The 17109-nt window shown below is 43.4% G+C and overlaps 1 protein-coding gene and 1 long non-coding RNA gene across 3 annotated transcripts; both read right to left on the bottom strand.

Moving 5' to 3' along the window:
* Positions 1-9869: 9869 nt before the first annotated feature.
* LOC146651080 (uncharacterized) lies at positions 9870-11282 on the bottom strand. Of its 2 annotated transcripts, XR_014908023.1 has the most exons (3): positions 10845-11269; positions 10689-10752; positions 9870-10386 (listed from the first exon to the last, which is right to left on the bottom strand). It is a non-coding gene; the product is annotated as an uncharacterized LOC146651080 (long non-coding RNA). The 2 variants fall into 2 exon arrangements; XR_014908022.1 differs by having other exon boundaries at positions 10689-11282.
* A 4795-nt stretch (positions 11283-16077) lies between these two features.
* LOC146651079 (paraneoplastic antigen Ma3 homolog) lies at positions 16078-16908 on the bottom strand. The gene has a single exon (XM_085384504.1). It carries the CDS (start codon positions 16906-16908, stop codon positions 16078-16080), a length of 831 nt encoding a protein of 276 aa, XP_085240630.1.
* Between the last annotated feature and the right edge of the window lie 201 nt (positions 16909-17109).

The raw sequence follows: 17109 nt of genomic DNA, 5'->3' as shown, positions 1-17109 counted from the left end.
CGCAAACAGAGTTGCATAAGCACAACGCTGTCCCTCTACACTCATCACTTGGTCACACAGATCATTACAGCCCAAAGCAGGATTGATGCAAGCTCACAAAGTCAGTGGAACTGTACAGCAGAGTCACTGTAATACAGTCGCACCATGGAATTTGCAAAGGGGTCATGGCATTATAAAACTTCGTAATCATGCAAATTCTGGCTGGCACGTCACAAAGAATTTCAAGGTCAGTTTTGGTTTACTGCACTGCAACGGCCCTGAAAGTTTTTTTTGTTTTGTTAATAAAGCGATTTCAAATCCCCATTTTAATACCATTTATGTAAACACTGATGAAGATTGCCACTTTATGGGTGTAAAATTGGCTACCCACACACAAATGATTACAACAAAGTGATAGACATAGCCTATATTTTGTGAATGATGTGACAAAAGCCGGTGTCTTTTTTTATCAAAAAAGCATGCAGCTCATGGTTTGTTCAAGTTCCTCTAGAAATAAAAATAGTCTTGGAACCACACATGCTCCTAAGTCATCATATATTCAGCAGCTTGTTACCAAGTATGCCTGTCTGCCTTTTGGCACGAAGCAGGTAGTGCACAGATGACTGTTGCTGCAGGAACCAAGGGTGAGGAGAGCAGTCAGTGAGCTGAGAGATCCAAAAAATTTCCTTTGACCTGAGGGGAACTGGAGACTGGTTATAATTATCTATTGGTGTGACATCTTTTATATTACATGTAGCCTTTTATTTTTATTGTTAATATAAAACATAGATAACTGCCGTGTGAATAATGAACAAAAAAAGCATTAAAGCCAATTGAGTCAATTAAAAAAATATTCGTTTGGAACACCAGATTTTGTGAGTTCTTTAACTGCCACAAGGTAAAAGACATTTTCATTTGTTGCTTTTGAACAATGAAATCATAAAGCCTTAAGCAATATCTACAAATCCAAGAGCTTATAAGCTTCACATTGAATTAAAAGACTGATGTATTTTTTTTACGTGGTTATATGGGTTCACTTATTCTCTTTCAATTAACAGGGCCTAAAAACTTTCAACAAAAGCTGAGTCACAGCACTGAAACTTCAGCCTGACACATATCAGGATTCAGGCTGCTTATCGTGCAGGATGGGTGAAGGTGAGAAGAGAAACAGCTGCAACAAACAGAACAGGAGTTGCAATTTTGGCACGAATCAATGACACCCTTACTTTGGGCGCATTAAGCAAAAGCTCAGTGCACCAACAGCTTATACACAAGGATAAAGATCACTTGCAGGTTTTAAGTATCAAAGTCCTTGAGAGATGTTCAGAATCAGAATCAGAAACTTTATTGTCATTGTCATGAGAACAACGAAATTAAGAATGGTCCCCGATCATTGCATCATCCCTAGCAATATCAAAATATAAATAAAACAATAAAATTCAATAAATAAAATAGATAGAATACTTAAAATACTAATAAGATATAACAGTAAAACATTCACATACATTCCCACACACATGCTTCAGACCGTGCATAGATTAACACAAGAGTGGCGTGATGGACATTTTTTTGTAGTATTCAGATGTGTTATTGCAGTTGGATAACAGATGTGTTTGAGTCTATTAGTCCTTGCTCTGATTGCCCTGTACCGTCTGCCTGAGGGCAACAGTTCGAACAGGGAGTGGCCAGGATGTGAGGTGTCTTTTATGATGTTTTGGGCCTTTTTAAAACAGTGGGCGTTGTGTAGAACTTCCAGTGTGGGGAGAGGGCAGCCAGTGATCTTTTGGGCGGTGTTAATGATCCCTTGGAGTGCTTTCCTCTGAGCCCCTGTGCAGCTAGTGTACCAGATGCATATGCAGTAAGTTAGAACACTCTCAATGGTGGCTCTGTAGAAGGACACCAGCAGTCTCTGTGTGATGTTATTCCTCCTGAGAATTCTCAGGAAGTACAGTCTCTGTTGGGCCTTTTTCAGCAGCTCGGAGGTGTTCACACTCCAGGAAAGGTTCTCCTCTATATTGACTCCCAGGAAGCGGAAGCTTGCCACCCTTTCTACACAGTCCCCATTTATGAATAGTGGTTGGATCTCTGCCTTTTTCCTTCTGAAGTCTATTATGAGTTCTTTGGTTTTTGAAGTGTTGAGGAGGAGGTTATTGGCCTTACACCATGACGTCAGCTGCTCCACCTCGTCTCTGTACGTAGACTCGTCTCCCTTGGAAATGAGCCCCACCACCGTGGTGTCATCTGCAAATTTCACAAAGATGTTGCTGTGGTGGCGAGGAGTGCAGTCGTGTGTGTAGAGAGAGTAGAGCAGTGGACTGAGCACACAGCCCTGGGGTGAGCCAGTGCTGAGGCTCAGGGCTGAGGATGTGTGATGGCCAACTCTGACTCTCTGTCTACGGCCCGAGAGGAAGCTATTGATCCACATGCAGGTGCTGTATGGAAGCCCCAGGTCTTGTAGCTTGGCCACCAGTTTGTGTGGAAGGATGGTGTTAAAAGCTGAGCAGTAATCCACGAAGAGCATCCGCACATAGCTACCATGCTCTTCCAGGTGAGTTAATGCAGCATGGAGTGCTGTGGCTACAGCGTCTTCCGTGGATCGGTTTGCTCTGTAGGCAAACTGGTGTGGATCCAGGCTGCGGGGCAGGGCTGCTGTGATGTGTCTGCGGACCAGCTTCTCAAAGCATTTCATTACCACTGGGGTGAGTGCCACCGGTCTGTAGTCATTCAGGCCGGTGATGTGGGGCTTCTTAGGCAAGGGGACTATGGTGGAGGACTTCAGGCAGAGTGGGACAGTCGCCTGTGCGAGGGATTTGTTGAAAATCCTGGTGAAGATCCCAGCCAGCTGTCCTGCACAATCCCTCAATATTCGACCTGGCACACCATCAAAAGTCAATGAAATTACCAATTAATTATTTATGTGCAAAATGTCCTTCCAAATACTGCTCATCACTACGGTATCATACACATTCAAGTTGAAACTCTTGAACTTTGCAGCAATGCTCTCATTTTGAAAATCTTGTTGTTTCCAGGGCTCACTCTGTTGTTGTGAGTTGGTTCAAAGTTGCCACGTAAAGGATTCAGATAAAGGATGTGAAGGAATCATATACCATTCACATGCCATCTGTTTAACTAGCCAGTGCATTTATCACCATTACTGCTTCTAAATGTGACATTTCTGGTGTCCCATTTGGGCACTTTGACTGAAGAGGTATACATTTTACAATTTACAGTTTTAAATAAATGCTGAAATACTGAAGGCACTTTGTCGCCAAAATATAATGAATGCTGACACCCAAAAGCTTGTGTGCCATTTATCTTTTTGACAAACTTGAACTCCATTTATGTCATGTGTGTTGAAGTCAGTGACAATTTCTGGACCCAGTATATTTAAGGTGGCTGAGTTGAAGATGAAACGGGACTGGCAGAGCTCACAGGGCTGATGGTGGTGGCAGGAGTCACCATGACAAGGAAGGAAGAGGAGCAGAAGAACTGAGACTTGGGAAGAGGACAGAAGCTGTCACTATGTGGAGAAGCTTGGCTGGACTGGCAGGTGAGGTGGTGGAGTAATCTAACAGAATTGTTCAAATGTAAAAAGAAAAAAAAAAGAACAGAAGAAAATGAATCAAGACAAGCAGAAAGACCTGCAGTTTCTATCACTTAGCCAGGAAGAAGCAGAGAGTGACTGAAATGCTGAGTTAGATATACTGCCGTTGATGAGTTAATGAGAATCAAGATACATGGGAGAAGTTTTCTGTCAGTGTTTTCTGCCAAGAGCACTTGGAAGGTTTGACTCTTTTTTTTTTTAAGTATTTTTAAAGTTCATCTTAGCACACTTAAAAATGACTGTAGTAACTGTTGCAATGATAATGCATTTTAGTATTATTTGTCTTTGTCCCTAAGGAGTCACAACAGAAGGCTTCACCTCTCTGAGCCTGAGTTCTTTCTGTTAAAAGGCAGTTTTTCCTTCCCACTGTTGCGAAGTGCTTGTAAAGGCAGCTTTCTTGCCACTTTGCTTTTGGTCCAGGTGTGTGGCAGTCTAGTTTTTCCACTGTGTGTACTGTAAAATGTTTACTTTATTTGCTTGATGTTTTGGTGCACTGCCTCTGTGTGGTTAAGAAGCAGAAATCATTCCGTGCATGTTTCTCATCTGCTTTGCTGCAAATAGTTCTTTAACTTGCTTTGGGAAATTCTGGGACACATGATGGGGCCTTTGCCTCAGGCTTGCTAACTAAAGGGTCCACTGACAAACCAACCCATTAAATTGAATCTGCAATTATTTTCCTGAATTATTCTTAGAAACTACAATGAGCCATCCAAGTAATTTGATTGCTTTTGAAAGAAACATTGCAATACGTATTCAGTTGAATTAATGTTTGCAGAGATGTAATGGATTGAACATGTTTGCTAGCAGCATATGCTATTATTTATGTTCTTAAAAATTATTTATGGCATAAAACCCGTGATGCTAAGAGCAATTTATTAACCATGCTTGTTTTATTAATATATATATATATAAATGCAATCCACTATATGAATGGCAGCATCATTATTATCATTGGGAGCTGCCTAAAAATGTCCTGTCAGTAGTGTAGTAGATTAGTATATTAGAATTTTTAATTTTAATTTTTATAAGTTAGTTAAGAATGCTGCACAATTGCTGTGTAAAAGATACCATTCTAAAAACTGGTAGAGAATATAATTTAAAAAGTGAAAAGTTTTAAATATTATTTGAAAAAAAAAAACATTTAAAAAGGTTTTTGGCAGGAAGACCTCAGGGCACAGTTCCCCCACTAACAGTAATAGGGAAAGTTGAAGGGAGTCCCATGGCTATGACTCACATAGAGAGAGAGAAAAAGCAGTGCAGGGAAACAAAACAAGAGACAAAAGGAAAGGGATTACAGAGGATACAGAGGCAGAGAGGGGGATGTACAACTAGCGATAATCACTGTGACTGTAAATATTAATGCTGTCATAAATAGAAGGGGGAAATGCTACATAGTGATGATGAAATGTTGCAACATCATGAACTGAAGCAAACATAGAACCCTGAAAGTTTAATCCTACATGTCTGTGATATAAAACCCTTTTCTCTGTTCTCGGCTTCAATGGATGAGCTGTTTGGACTTCAACTTGTGTTTGCATGAGGATAGAATTACAACATCACAAAAGCATCACGGTTATCTGTCTCATGCAATGCACAGGTATATTATTCTTTAGTGGTCTACCACAGATTAATGAACATGCAACCTTTGAGAGGAAATTAAACTTGTCCGCATGCTTTTAAGCATAAGGAAACAATCTTCTGCTTGATGGAAATTCATATTTTAGCATGTAATTATACCCCAGTAACCCTAATAGACACATTTAAAGTGATGCGCTAACAATTGCGTAATGATTAATTATATTATCTTTAACACTGAGGGATCAGGTATTGAGATGTGCAAGGGGGGTAATTACAGAGACAGAGCAGCACACTAATAAACACACACTTGAAAACGCTACACCCACCGCGGCTGGTTAATGAATTCTGTCCTTGCTTGCATTATATCATCAAGAAGTATGCTGCCGTAGACAGTTGATGAAAGGGATAGTGGAATTTAAAATCTTTCCAGTGTTCCAACTTCTATTCATAAATAAGTGATGAGTTGTACATTGTAGCGCATTCACATTGCTTTGACAACTGCAAAACATTGTGCTCTGCTGCACATTATTGAAGAGCCTTTCCGTTTCATGACCTTGACGTTGTGAGAAATAGAGGATGTAAAGTGTGAGAGTGTATTGTATTGTCGGTGCAGCTCCGTTAAAGGGTAGCCTCAGTTAAATCAAAAACAAGTTGCTTCCTTCCTGAATTATATCCACCTTATCGCCTGATGGCAAGAAATGACTAATGGGCGTTTTGAATGAAGTGGTGTGCAAGAAGGACAATTTTTTTTCCTGCGGTGCAACAGTGGGTGCCAGAATGTTACTGTCGTACTGGAAAATAAATAATGAATAAAATGAGTGGTCAGTCAGCAAAAAGGCCAAAGTGAGCAGTAAATAAGAGGATATAGCAAAAGAGGGGGACAGGTGTCACGACACAACAACAAAACATAAAAAAGGAAGATTTACATTCAAAAAAGAGATTGAAAAAATAATTTTAGGTTAGCTATAAATGTCAGGTTCTATTCCAAAGCTGTCTTGTATTGCACAGACATTTTTTCTGTCAGAATGGGGGGGAGGGGGGGAGTCACTTTTCTTTTTGTTCCCTTACTCTCTGCACGTTCACCAAGCCAATGCAACTTTATAAAATCACCTGTAAAGCCAGTTTTTTAAAATAGATTTGACTGCATGCCAATCCAGTTACTGACGTCATTCTTAAGGATTGATACGCTGCTGGACCTTTTGATCAGATGTTTTCAAGCTTCTGTCTTTAATGCTTATCAACATATCCTGCTGCTGATTAGGATCCATTCCTGCTTTAATCTGGACAACTTAATTATACAGGAGATGTCAGATTTCCAAGGATGTCAGTGTGGTAAATGCACAATGTCAATATTTGATGTTGCCACCACGAACAGAAAAGTTCAGGTTTTATGAGAGGGGCAGAAACACATGCATGCAAAATGCAGTTCATTCATTTAACATAAAGCTTTTTTTAATTATTAAAAAACATGTTATATTTAAAGATTGAACTATATTGTATATATTTAAGCAATTGACAAAAAATAATAAATAAATCAATACATTCAGAGGTTTATCATTTTTCTTTTAAATCAGCACCTCAAGTTCAAGTTCAAGTTCAAGTTCAACTTTATTGTCACTTCAACCATATACAGTTTAAAAATACACAGTGAGGCGAAACAACGTTCCTCCAGGAACCAAGGTGCTACAAGACAAGTTAGTGCAAAAAAAAAAAAAATATATATATATAATATATCTAGTAATAATATTGTGCAAAAGAGCATTTACAGGTTGGTGTGTGCGATGGTTTGGTGGTGTAGGTCAGTGTGTTTGCGCTTTGTGTTGGTTAGTCAGTCCAGTCTCAATGTTTTGAGGTATTTGAGTTAAGCTGAGTGATAATGTTAGTGTATGTGTGTGTGTGCGTGTTTATCAGTCAGTCCCTTTTTGCTGAGGAGACGGATGGCTTGTGGAAAAAAGCTGTTGCACAGTCTGGATGTGCGTGCCCGAATGCTTCGGTACCTTTTTTCAGATGGCAGGAGTGTAAAGAGTGTGTGAGAAGGGTGTGTCCGATCAGCCACAATGCTGGTGGCTTTGCGAATGCAGCGTGTGGTGTAGATGTCCTCAATAGAGGGTAGAGAGACCCCGATGATCTTCTCTGCTGTTCCCACTATCCGCTGTAGGGTCTTGCGGTCTGATATGGCACAGCTCCCAAACCAGACAGTGATGCAGCCGCTCAGGATACTCTCAATAGTTCCTCTATAGAAGGTGGTCAGGATCGGTGGTGGAAGCCGGGCCTTTCTCAGTCTTCTCAGAAAGAAGAGACGCTGTTGGGCTTTCTTGTGCAGGGAGCTGGTGTTGAGGGACCAGCCGAGGTCCTTCTCCAGGTGTACACCCAGGAATTTGGTGCTGTCAACGATCTCCACAGAGGAGCCGTTGATGCTCAGCGGTGAGTGGTCGCCTCGTGTCCTCCTAAAGTCAACAACCATCTCTTTTGTCTTGTCAACATTCAGAGACAGGTTGTTGTCCTTACACCAGTCCGTTAGTCTCTGCACTTCCTCTCTGTACGCTGACTCGTCGTTCTTGCTAATGAGACCCACCACGGTCGTGTCATCAGCGAATTTAATGATGTGATTTGAACTGTGTGTTGCTACACAGTCATGAGTCAGCAGTGTGAACAGCAGAGGACTGAGCACACAGCCTTGTGGGGCCCCAGTGCTCAGTGTGGTGGTGCTGGAGGTGCAGTTCCCGATCCGTACTGACTGAGGCCTTCCGGTCAGAAAGTCCAGGATCCAGTTGCAGAGGGAGGTGTTCAGGCCTAACAGGCTCAGCTTTCCGATCAGTTGTTGGGGGATGATCGTGTTAAATGCTGAGCTGAAATCTATGTACAGCATTCGGACGTGTGAGTCCTTCTTGTCCAAGTGTGTCAGGGCAAGATGGAGTGCAGTGGAGATGGCGTCGTCCGTTGAGCGGTTATGGCGGTATGCAAATTGCATTGGGTCCAGTGAGGGGGGCAGCAGGGTCTTGATGTGTCTCATGACGAGCCGTTCGAAGCACTTCATGATGGTGGGTGTAAGTGCAATAGGGCGGTAGTCATTGAGACAGGACACAGAAGACTTCTTGGGCACGGGGACGATGGTGGTGGCCTTGAAGCACGTGGGGACAACGGCACTGCTCAGAGAGATGTTGAAGATGTCGGTGAGAACATTTGCCAGCTGATCAGCACATTCTCTGAGCACTCTGCCTGGGATGTTGTCTGGTCCAGCAGCTTTACGTGGATTGACTCTGTGTAGAGTTTTCCTCACCTCAGCTGTAGTGAGACACAGGACCTGGTCGTTCGGAGGAGGGGTGGTCTTCCTTGCCGCCACGTCGTTCTGCCTGTCGAACCGAGCATAGAAGTTGTTAAGCACATCTGGGAGGGAGCCGTCACTGTCACAGGCAGGTGGTGTCGTCCTGTAGTTAGCGATGGCTTGTAAGCCCTGCCACATGCGTCGTGTGTCGCCGCTGTCCTTAAAGTGGTTGTGGATTCTCTGGGCATGTGCGCGCTTCGCCTCTCTGATGGCCCGAGAAAGTTCAGCCCTCGCTCTTCTAAGCGCCACCTTATCTCCCTCTTTGAAGGCAGAGTCTCGGGTCCTTAGAAGTGCACGCACTTACGCAGTAATCCACGGTTTCTGGTTGGGTCGTGAGATGATGATCTTGGAGACAGTGACGTCATCGGTGCACTTGTTGATATAGCTGGACACTGATGATGTGTACTCCTCCAAGTCAGTGAAGTCGCCGTAAGTTGCAGCCTCTCTAAACATGTTCCAGTCAGTGCTCTCAAAACAGTCCTGAAGAGCAGAGATGACTCCTGCTGGCCAGGTTTTCACCTGCTTCAGAACCGGTTTTGATCGCCTGACGAGTGGTCTGTATGCTGGAATTAGCATAACAGAGATGTGGTCTGAGTAGCCTTCAGGGTTTAGTAATGACACACAAAACTGAAGCTTAGGAAGAATAAATAGTATTCCAATGTGGTGAAAGTGCAAAACAAGGGGAAAGCCCAACTTAATATTACCTTACTGTTCTGAATCAAAGCACAAATTACTAGTTCCTTTAAAATGATTATGTTAGTTTAATATGGTGTTTTTTTTTACTCTGTGAACAGCACTAGGAGCCCTCCATAGCACTGTATTTAAGAATAATGAAGGAGTGAAATGTCCATCCATCTTCCTAAACTCAGGCAGGTTCCACCCTGGACAGGTCGATAGTCTGTTGCATGGCTAACACAGAGAGACACACAACCAGTCACACTCACATTCACACCTAGAGCCATGCAATTCAATTCTGTTTCCTCCACTGTACCCTATAGGAACCTATACTACATTATATATTTCCAGTTTTGAAATATTTGATCCAGAGAAACTGCTACTTTTTTCTTTTCCATGTTCTTCTTTTTCCTCTGCAGTACCTGAATTTAAGTTATACCACCCAGTATTTCAGTGATACAGATCCATTATTACCCTTTAAACAGCAAGGTGTACAAAACCTGCTGCTTCCAATCTTCAATCATCCCAGCAGGTGCTGGTTGAGCACAGGATTACCTTGATTAATGTAGTTAATATCCTCTGTTCTAATTATAAAATGTAGTGTGTAACACAGTAAGGGGAATTGTTGAAAAGAATATATCAATGGGCCAATAGGCTCGACTATAGGAGCACAGGGGTGTGTTCAAATGAGACACAGAGACAAGAATGTAACTCAAAAGAACCAGCCAACTTTAGTGACATAAACCATAAGGTTGACAAGCACAGGTTAAAGACACTTTACAATGGTAGAAAGGAAACTTACAAAAATTAAAAGAAAAGTAAAACACAAACTACTAAGCAATGACTTGGCCAAGTGTTATTTTTGGTTTTCAATGTTCGGGTTTCAATGCTCGGGTGCACCCTAGTAACCTGACTCCTTAACTCTTATAGAAACAGATTACACAAATCCAATGTACATTCAAATGAAAATCTCACACTCTTTTCACATGTGGAGAATGCTCTACACAACAGCTCATTATTTAAAGTCCCAAATAAAAAATGTCCAAGGGGTAAAGTCCAAAAAATTCCACACCGCAAGGTGCAGCAGATCATCAAGTGGAAAAGAAGCGAATCTCAGTCTCTCTAAGTCCAGGTGGGAAGGCTCGCCATCTATTTCACCGGAGGAATCCTATTTCACTGGAGGAATCCACCTCAGGAACAATTCAGCATACAAAAAAAACCTGACCTGTCAACAGACAGGGTCAGAAGAGCAATTCAAATATTAATTATGCTGTTCTAGCTATAATTCACAACTTAGGATTTTGTTTAAATCACATTCAACATAAATTTGCAATAAAAATACTCAATTTTGCAAAAATAAAACATCTCTCTTACACAAACTATGCATTAAACCAAGTAAAGTCAGTGCATATGCATATATGTCGCATATGTGGCAATTATTAATCAAACAATTGAGATTAATTCAGTTTCTCAACGATAAAATGTGAAACAGACGTGAACTAACTGAGACATACAACATGTGCTCACCGATCTCAGCGCATCACGGCCGAAGACAATGGCATAGTGTCTCTCGGTCGGAAAATGCAGGGCTCTAAATAACGTAACAGGACATGTTGTTTTCTCTTTAATAACCGTAATACGACATGAAGGAAAAATAAACATAAGTTGCGCTTCAAGTGTTACCTTGCTTCTGGAAGCAGATTGAGATGAACTTCCAGGCAGTTGATAGCAACCAGAGCTAACAAAGGCTAACAGTTTAGCTCCACGTGGTACTTTTTAAAGTCACCAGAAAAATGCAGCATTTGCCTGCTTACTCACTGTGGCTACTTTTAACATGAAAGGTAGCTGATAACCAGTGAACTTATGTGCAACACAGTTGGTTGCAACTTATATCTAATACTTTTTTTCCAGCTCAAAAGCTTCAGTCTCTCTTTTCTCCTGCCAGCACGCGACTACCTCCACACATAGCAGCAAACACAGAGCACGTAGGTGGGACATACAGCGGCAGACTGCTCTCCCATTGGTCAAAACATACTGGGACCTGTGCATTTCGATTGGTTGGGCAGGCTGTCCATCTCTCCTCATATCAGTCCTTAAAGTGGTACCCCCATTTTATGTGGGTTACACCCTCCCCTCTTGATGGTATGCCCGTCCCTGGGCATCTGCAGGGTAGCACTGAGTTACACTGCTCCGACCTTTCCAACATAATTACTAGTTGGATCTTCAAATCCATTTAAAGAGCTAGTCAATGCCTCACTTAGGCCTTGAAAAAGAGAATTCACCACCGTTATCAGAGGATTCCCAAGTGTCACATAATGCAGTCTCTTGGGCTTTGCTTGCAATCTGTTAGAACGACGAAGAGATGGCTCAGCATCTTGAAGTCCATTATTCTGGATCATCACAGGTTCAGGCTGTTCAGTAACAGGTCTGTTCACATCACTTAATCCTTCTTCACATGCTGCATCAGAGCTCATCCCATCATCTTGAGGAGCTTCCTCAGACTGCTGCAATTCTGAACTTTGAGGAAGTCCTTTGGCTGAGTCAAGCCCATGCAGTATGTTTGCTTCAGGTGAGTTGTCACGTTCAGGTGAGTTGTCACGGTCAGGTGAGTTGTCACGGTCAGGTGAGTTGTCACGTTCAGGTGAGTTGTCACGGTCAGGTACATCCTGAATCATTCCTTCACCTTCCTCTACAAGGGATTTAGTGGCAGGAGGATCAGGTGGAAGTGAAACTGTAGGCACCTCTGGTTCTGCTGATTGTCTGACCACACAAGGAGGTTTACTCAACTTGTGAGTTTCATGTACTGGGACATATACATCGGACTTTGATGTAATGAGAGGGCGAAATGTCCAATCAGATACATCATCCATATCAGAGGGAATTTCATCTTCACCCTCGACAACGGAACACTGCCTTGTTCTGGGTCTCCTGTTTGGATGGGTTTTGACTGTCTCGGGTTCTGCAGCTGCTGACAGAAATCCACATGGGAGAAGCAAGTCACGATGTAGAGTTCGCACAGGTCCATCTTTACCCTCAGGTTTAACTGTGTAGACCGGCATTTCTCCAGCTCGCTTAAGGACAATATAAACATCCGTTTCCCACTTATCTGCCAGCTTATGTTTTCCACGCAGCTTCACATTTCGTACAAGAACTCTGTCTCCACTCTGCAATGTTGATTCAACCACTCGTCGGTCAAATCTGGCTTTGTTGCGACCTGCATTCTTTTGTGCATTATTGGTGGCAATCCGGTAGCTTTCTTCCAAACGAGATTTTAGGTTACCGACGTACTGGGAATGAGTCTGCTTAGTAGCATTAGTGGGCAACCTAAAGATTAAGTCAATGGGCAGTCTTGGTTGCCTCCCAAACATCAATTCATAGGGGGAAAATCCAGTCACGTCACTCTTCGTACAATTATAAGCATGTACCAGAGACTTGACGAAGTCTCTCCAGTGGAGTTTATCTGACCGATCCAGTGTCCCAAGCATCTGGAGAAGAGTGCGGTTGAATCTCTCAACCGGATTCCCTCTAGGGTGGTAGGGGGTTGTACGCACTTTCTTCATGCCAGTAAGTTCACAGAGTTCCTTGATGGTCTTTGATTCAAAGTCAGGACCCTGATCACTAAGAAGCTTTTCGGGAAAACCATAATGGACAATGAAGTTGTCCCAGAGACACTTTGCTACAGTCTGTGCTCGTTGATTTGGAGTTGGCACTGCCACAGCATACTTTGTGAAATGGTCAGTTATGACCAATACATCTTTCGTGTTTGAGCGATCTGGCTCTATTGATAAAAAGTCAATGCACACTAGTTCGAGAGGTCTGCAGGTCTTAATGTTTATCAATGGAGCAGCTTTCTCTGGAGGCGTTTTTCGACGAATACATCGCTCACAAGATTTGACCATTTTTTCTATGGTCATGTGCATTTTCGGCCAATAAAATCTGGCCCTTGCCAAGTCTACTGTTCGTTCGACTCCAAGATGGCCCATATCATGATGAAGGCTTGTAAGTGCTGTGGCTCTTAGCTCCTCAGGGAGCACAAGCTGATATGAGGTGTTGGGACCATCTTGCCGCTTACGGTAGAGCACTCCGTTCTGTATTTCAAGCCGATTTAACTCTCTGAGTAACAGGGGAAGTTCTGGTAGCTCTAACCTAAGGCTGGGAGGTGGAGTTTCGCCAGTCTCCAAGAGTACAATCACTGCATTGATAGCAGGGTCCAATGTCTGCTTTTGCCTCAACTCCTCCTCAGAAATTGAGTGGGCAATGGGAAGCCCATCCACTTGCTCCTGTTGGAAGCAGTCAGGAATAGCTGTGGACTGGTGAGTGAGGGATTCAACTAAGGTCAACCCAGAAGTGGTGGATCCAACATTAGCTACGGCTGAGGTGACCATATGGCGCTCACAAATAGCCTGAATTACATCCAAGGGAACAGTCTCTGGACTCTCAGGGTTGCTCAGGTGGTACAGTGTGAACTGCCGGATTCTCTCACTCTCCTTCTTAGATGCATAATCATCCTCTGGTGGACTGTGAGGACGGCGCGAGAGCGCATCAGCATCCAGATTTTGTTTTCCCGCTCTGTACTGAAGACTAAATGAATAGGTGGAAAGACTGGACAGCCACCTATACCCTGTTGCATCAAGCTTTGCAGAGGTCAAAATGTATGTAAGAGGGTTGCTGTCAGTCACTACTACAAAGTCTGTACCATATAGGTAGTCAGAGAATTTTTCCGTGACTGCCCACTTAAGGGCCAAAAACTCCAGCTTATGGGCTGGGTACTTTCTCTCACTCTTTGAAAGACCACGACTTGCAAAAGCTATGACCCTGGACTGTCCATCTTGTACCTGATATAAGGCAGCACCAAGGCCAATGGTACTGGCGTCCGTATGTAAAACATATGGAAGCTGGGGGTCTGCAAATCCCAAGATTGGAGCGGAGGTTAGCTTTGCTATTATTTGGTCAAAGGCCTCCTGACATTGAGGTGTCCAACGCTGACCAAAAGGTTCCTTTGGGTTGCGATACTCTGAATTTGCGTGTGTCCTTGGCTTGTTGTTCCGCTTCCTAATTGGTGGGTAGCCCGAGGTTAGTTCGTTAAGTGGTCTGACAATGATAGAGTAGCCCTGAATAAACCTTCGATAATATCCAGCAAATCCTAAAAAGGACTGAAGTTCCTTAAGATTTGTGGGGATAGGCCAGGTCTTTAAGGCCTCAACTTTGTCAGGGTCAGTCTCTACTCCTCTTGCGGAAACAATGTGACCAAGGTATTTTACCGAGGTCTGAAAGAATTTGCACTTTTCTGGTGCCAGTTTCAAGCCATATGACATCAGTCGTTGCAGGACATGTTTCAAACGCTGTTCATGTTCCTCCAGGGATGATGAGAAGACAATCAGGTCATCAATGAACACCAGAACCTCTTTGAGATTCATATCTCCTACACACTTCTCCATCAATCTCTGGAACGTCGAAGGCGCATTTGTGATCCCCTGGGGCATCCTATTAAATTCCCAAAATCCAAGTGGGCAAACAAATGCGGTCTTATTCTTGTCCGCTTCCTCCATCTCGACCTGGTAGTATCCAGACTTGAGGTCTAGGACCGAAAACCACTTAGAACCTGCAAGAGCACTGAATGCATCTTCCAATTTTGGAAGGGCATAAGCGTCTTTGATGGTCTGCAGGTTCAGCTTTCTGTAGTCTACACACAGACGAACAGAGCCATTCTTTTTACGAACGACAACAATGGGGGAAGCAAACGGGGACTCAGATTCTCGTATAACACCAGAATCAAGGAGTTCCTGTAGATGTTGTCTCACAGCATCCACATCATTGGGGTGTATGGGACGTGCTCTCTGTTTAAAGGGTGTCGCATCACTGAGTTTGATATGGTGTTTGACTTTGTCAGTGTGTCCAAAGTCCAATTCGTTCTGAGAGAAGACATTTGGCATGTCGTTTAACATGTTTGTAACTCGCTCCTTCCATTCAGTGGGTAAGGGCGAATCTCCAAAATCAAAGCTCAGTTCTGAGGAAGACTTAGCTTGAAATTTAGAGCAGTCTGGTTCTCTGACAGTTTGCTCTTTGTGTAGCACTTGCAAGATAGCATTAACATCTGCCAAAGGTGTTTTGGGGGGTATGACAATGTCATGGTTGGTTTCATTTCTCACTACGACAGGGAGAAGACACTGACGTTTGCGTGGTAAAGTGACTGCAATTGCTGAAACTAGCAAGCCATTTGGTAGTGAAGAGGCTGAAGGATGTTCAAGGACAACATCTCTTTGCATGTTCACGGGATTTACATTGACAGAGGCCTCCAGGACAACAGTCTGTCCTGCAGGAACGACTGCAGGCATCTTACCTGTCAGTTTTGCACAACCAAGGCTACCAGAGTTAAAGTTTCTTTGTCGCATCTCAAGTATTTGGAGAACTGCTTGATACCCATTAAACAAAGGCTGAAAGGGTGAAAGCTTCTGGTAATTAGCATAGAGGGCATCAAGGGTGTTTGTGCCTATGAGTACCTGCTCATGGGTTGTAGAGCGGAGATGGGGGATAACCAAGGCCAGAGTGTGAACATCAATATCAGAGCCTACAAACTCTTTAGGAAAGGTGATGGTAAGCTCAACATATCCTAAGTAAGAGACAGACTGGCCATTGGCACCCTCCACTTCAAGCAACTCATTTAAGGGATGAATGATCAGATCTGCAAGATGTTCTTCATAAAAAGACTGGGGTACAGTTGTGACTTGTGAACCCGTGTCCAAAAGACAGTTTGTGTCTCTTCCTGCAATAGTTACTTGAGCTGTGGTCTTAGTTCCTACAAGGCCATGTGGAAATTTTGATCCTTCCACTTTAATGTTTTTAATGGCAGGTTTCAGGATTTTGGGACTGACATTGCAAGACTCCACTCCCATATGTCCCTCTATGGGAGTAGGCTTCAGTTTAAATGTGCCTCACTTCGAGAAGCATTAGAGGCTTCCCAAGCAGCCTGTTTTTCTTTCAGCTGTCTTTTCTTAGCTGCTACAAGGGAAGGGTTTGGCGCTTTATCACAAACTGAGACGACATGGCCATCCTCCCCACACTGGAAACAGTACCATGGACGTGGTCTACTGTTAGCTTTAAATGTGGAGGGATGCTGACTGGCCACTTTTGGTTTCACACCGTGGGTGTCAGGTGTGACGGACCTCGCTTTTTGCTGCTTAGGTTGTTTCGTCTTATGATTCTCAGATACAAGACTGTTAAGCTGAATGCTGAGGTCAGCAACTTGTTGCTTTAGCGTCTCAAGATCAGATTTGTCCACCAGATTATTGGTGGTGTGAGCGAGTTGCACGTGTGACGTGGCGTGCTGCTTTCTAGAGTTTTGGGCAGACTTAGCATGACTAAAATGCTGCCTCATGCGGCTCAGTTTTGCAGCCTGTTTATCTTCTTCTGTCCTAAGAAGAAGCAGCAGCTCTGCAAAGGAAGGTGGGTTTTCTTTTTTTTGTTCTAGCTGAAGATCGATTATTAGTGCATTCTCCCAACAACCTCGAATGAACTGCTTTAAGAGCTGTTGGTTAAAATCATGAGCGGACACACCACCACGTCTCATGGCTCTACTTAATGCAGTGTGCAGCCTCTGCAGGAAAACAGAAGCTCTCTCTCCATCATTTTGAAATGTGCTCATGAACCTAGCATGCAGCTCATCACCATCTTCGACTGTTCCGTAGGCAGAGTCAAGCAACTCAAGATAGGCAGAGGGTCTAGACTGTGGACTCAGATGTTTAATCATCTCGGAAGCAGACTGTCAAGTATACGATGTGTGCAGTGCAGATCAGACACAGAAGGATCTCTAATAAGGATTTCAACACTAGCTCGCCACGTATCATAATCTGCCTCATGGCTAGGACGTGGGCTCTTGCCCGAATAAGCCCTGAGTCTACCAGATGATGCGAACTGGGGTGAGCTCTCATTGCTGCGCACTACATGCTCA

Source organism: Rhamphochromis longiceps, linkage group LG16 (assembly GCF_057381845.1).
Source record: "Rhamphochromis longiceps isolate RC_006_pf linkage group LG16, R_longiceps_female_GT1.1, whole genome shotgun sequence".
Classification (NCBI taxonomy): domain Eukaryota; kingdom Metazoa; phylum Chordata; class Actinopteri; order Cichliformes; family Cichlidae; genus Rhamphochromis; species Rhamphochromis longiceps.
This window is presented reverse-complemented; position numbering and strand designations above follow the sequence as displayed.

Bases quoted from the DNA above. Each gene is read 5' to 3' on its own strand.
- LOC146651079 (XM_085384504.1), bottom strand. From the start codon at position 16,908: ATGATTAAACATCTGAGTCCACAGTCTAGACCCTCTGCCTATCTTGAG.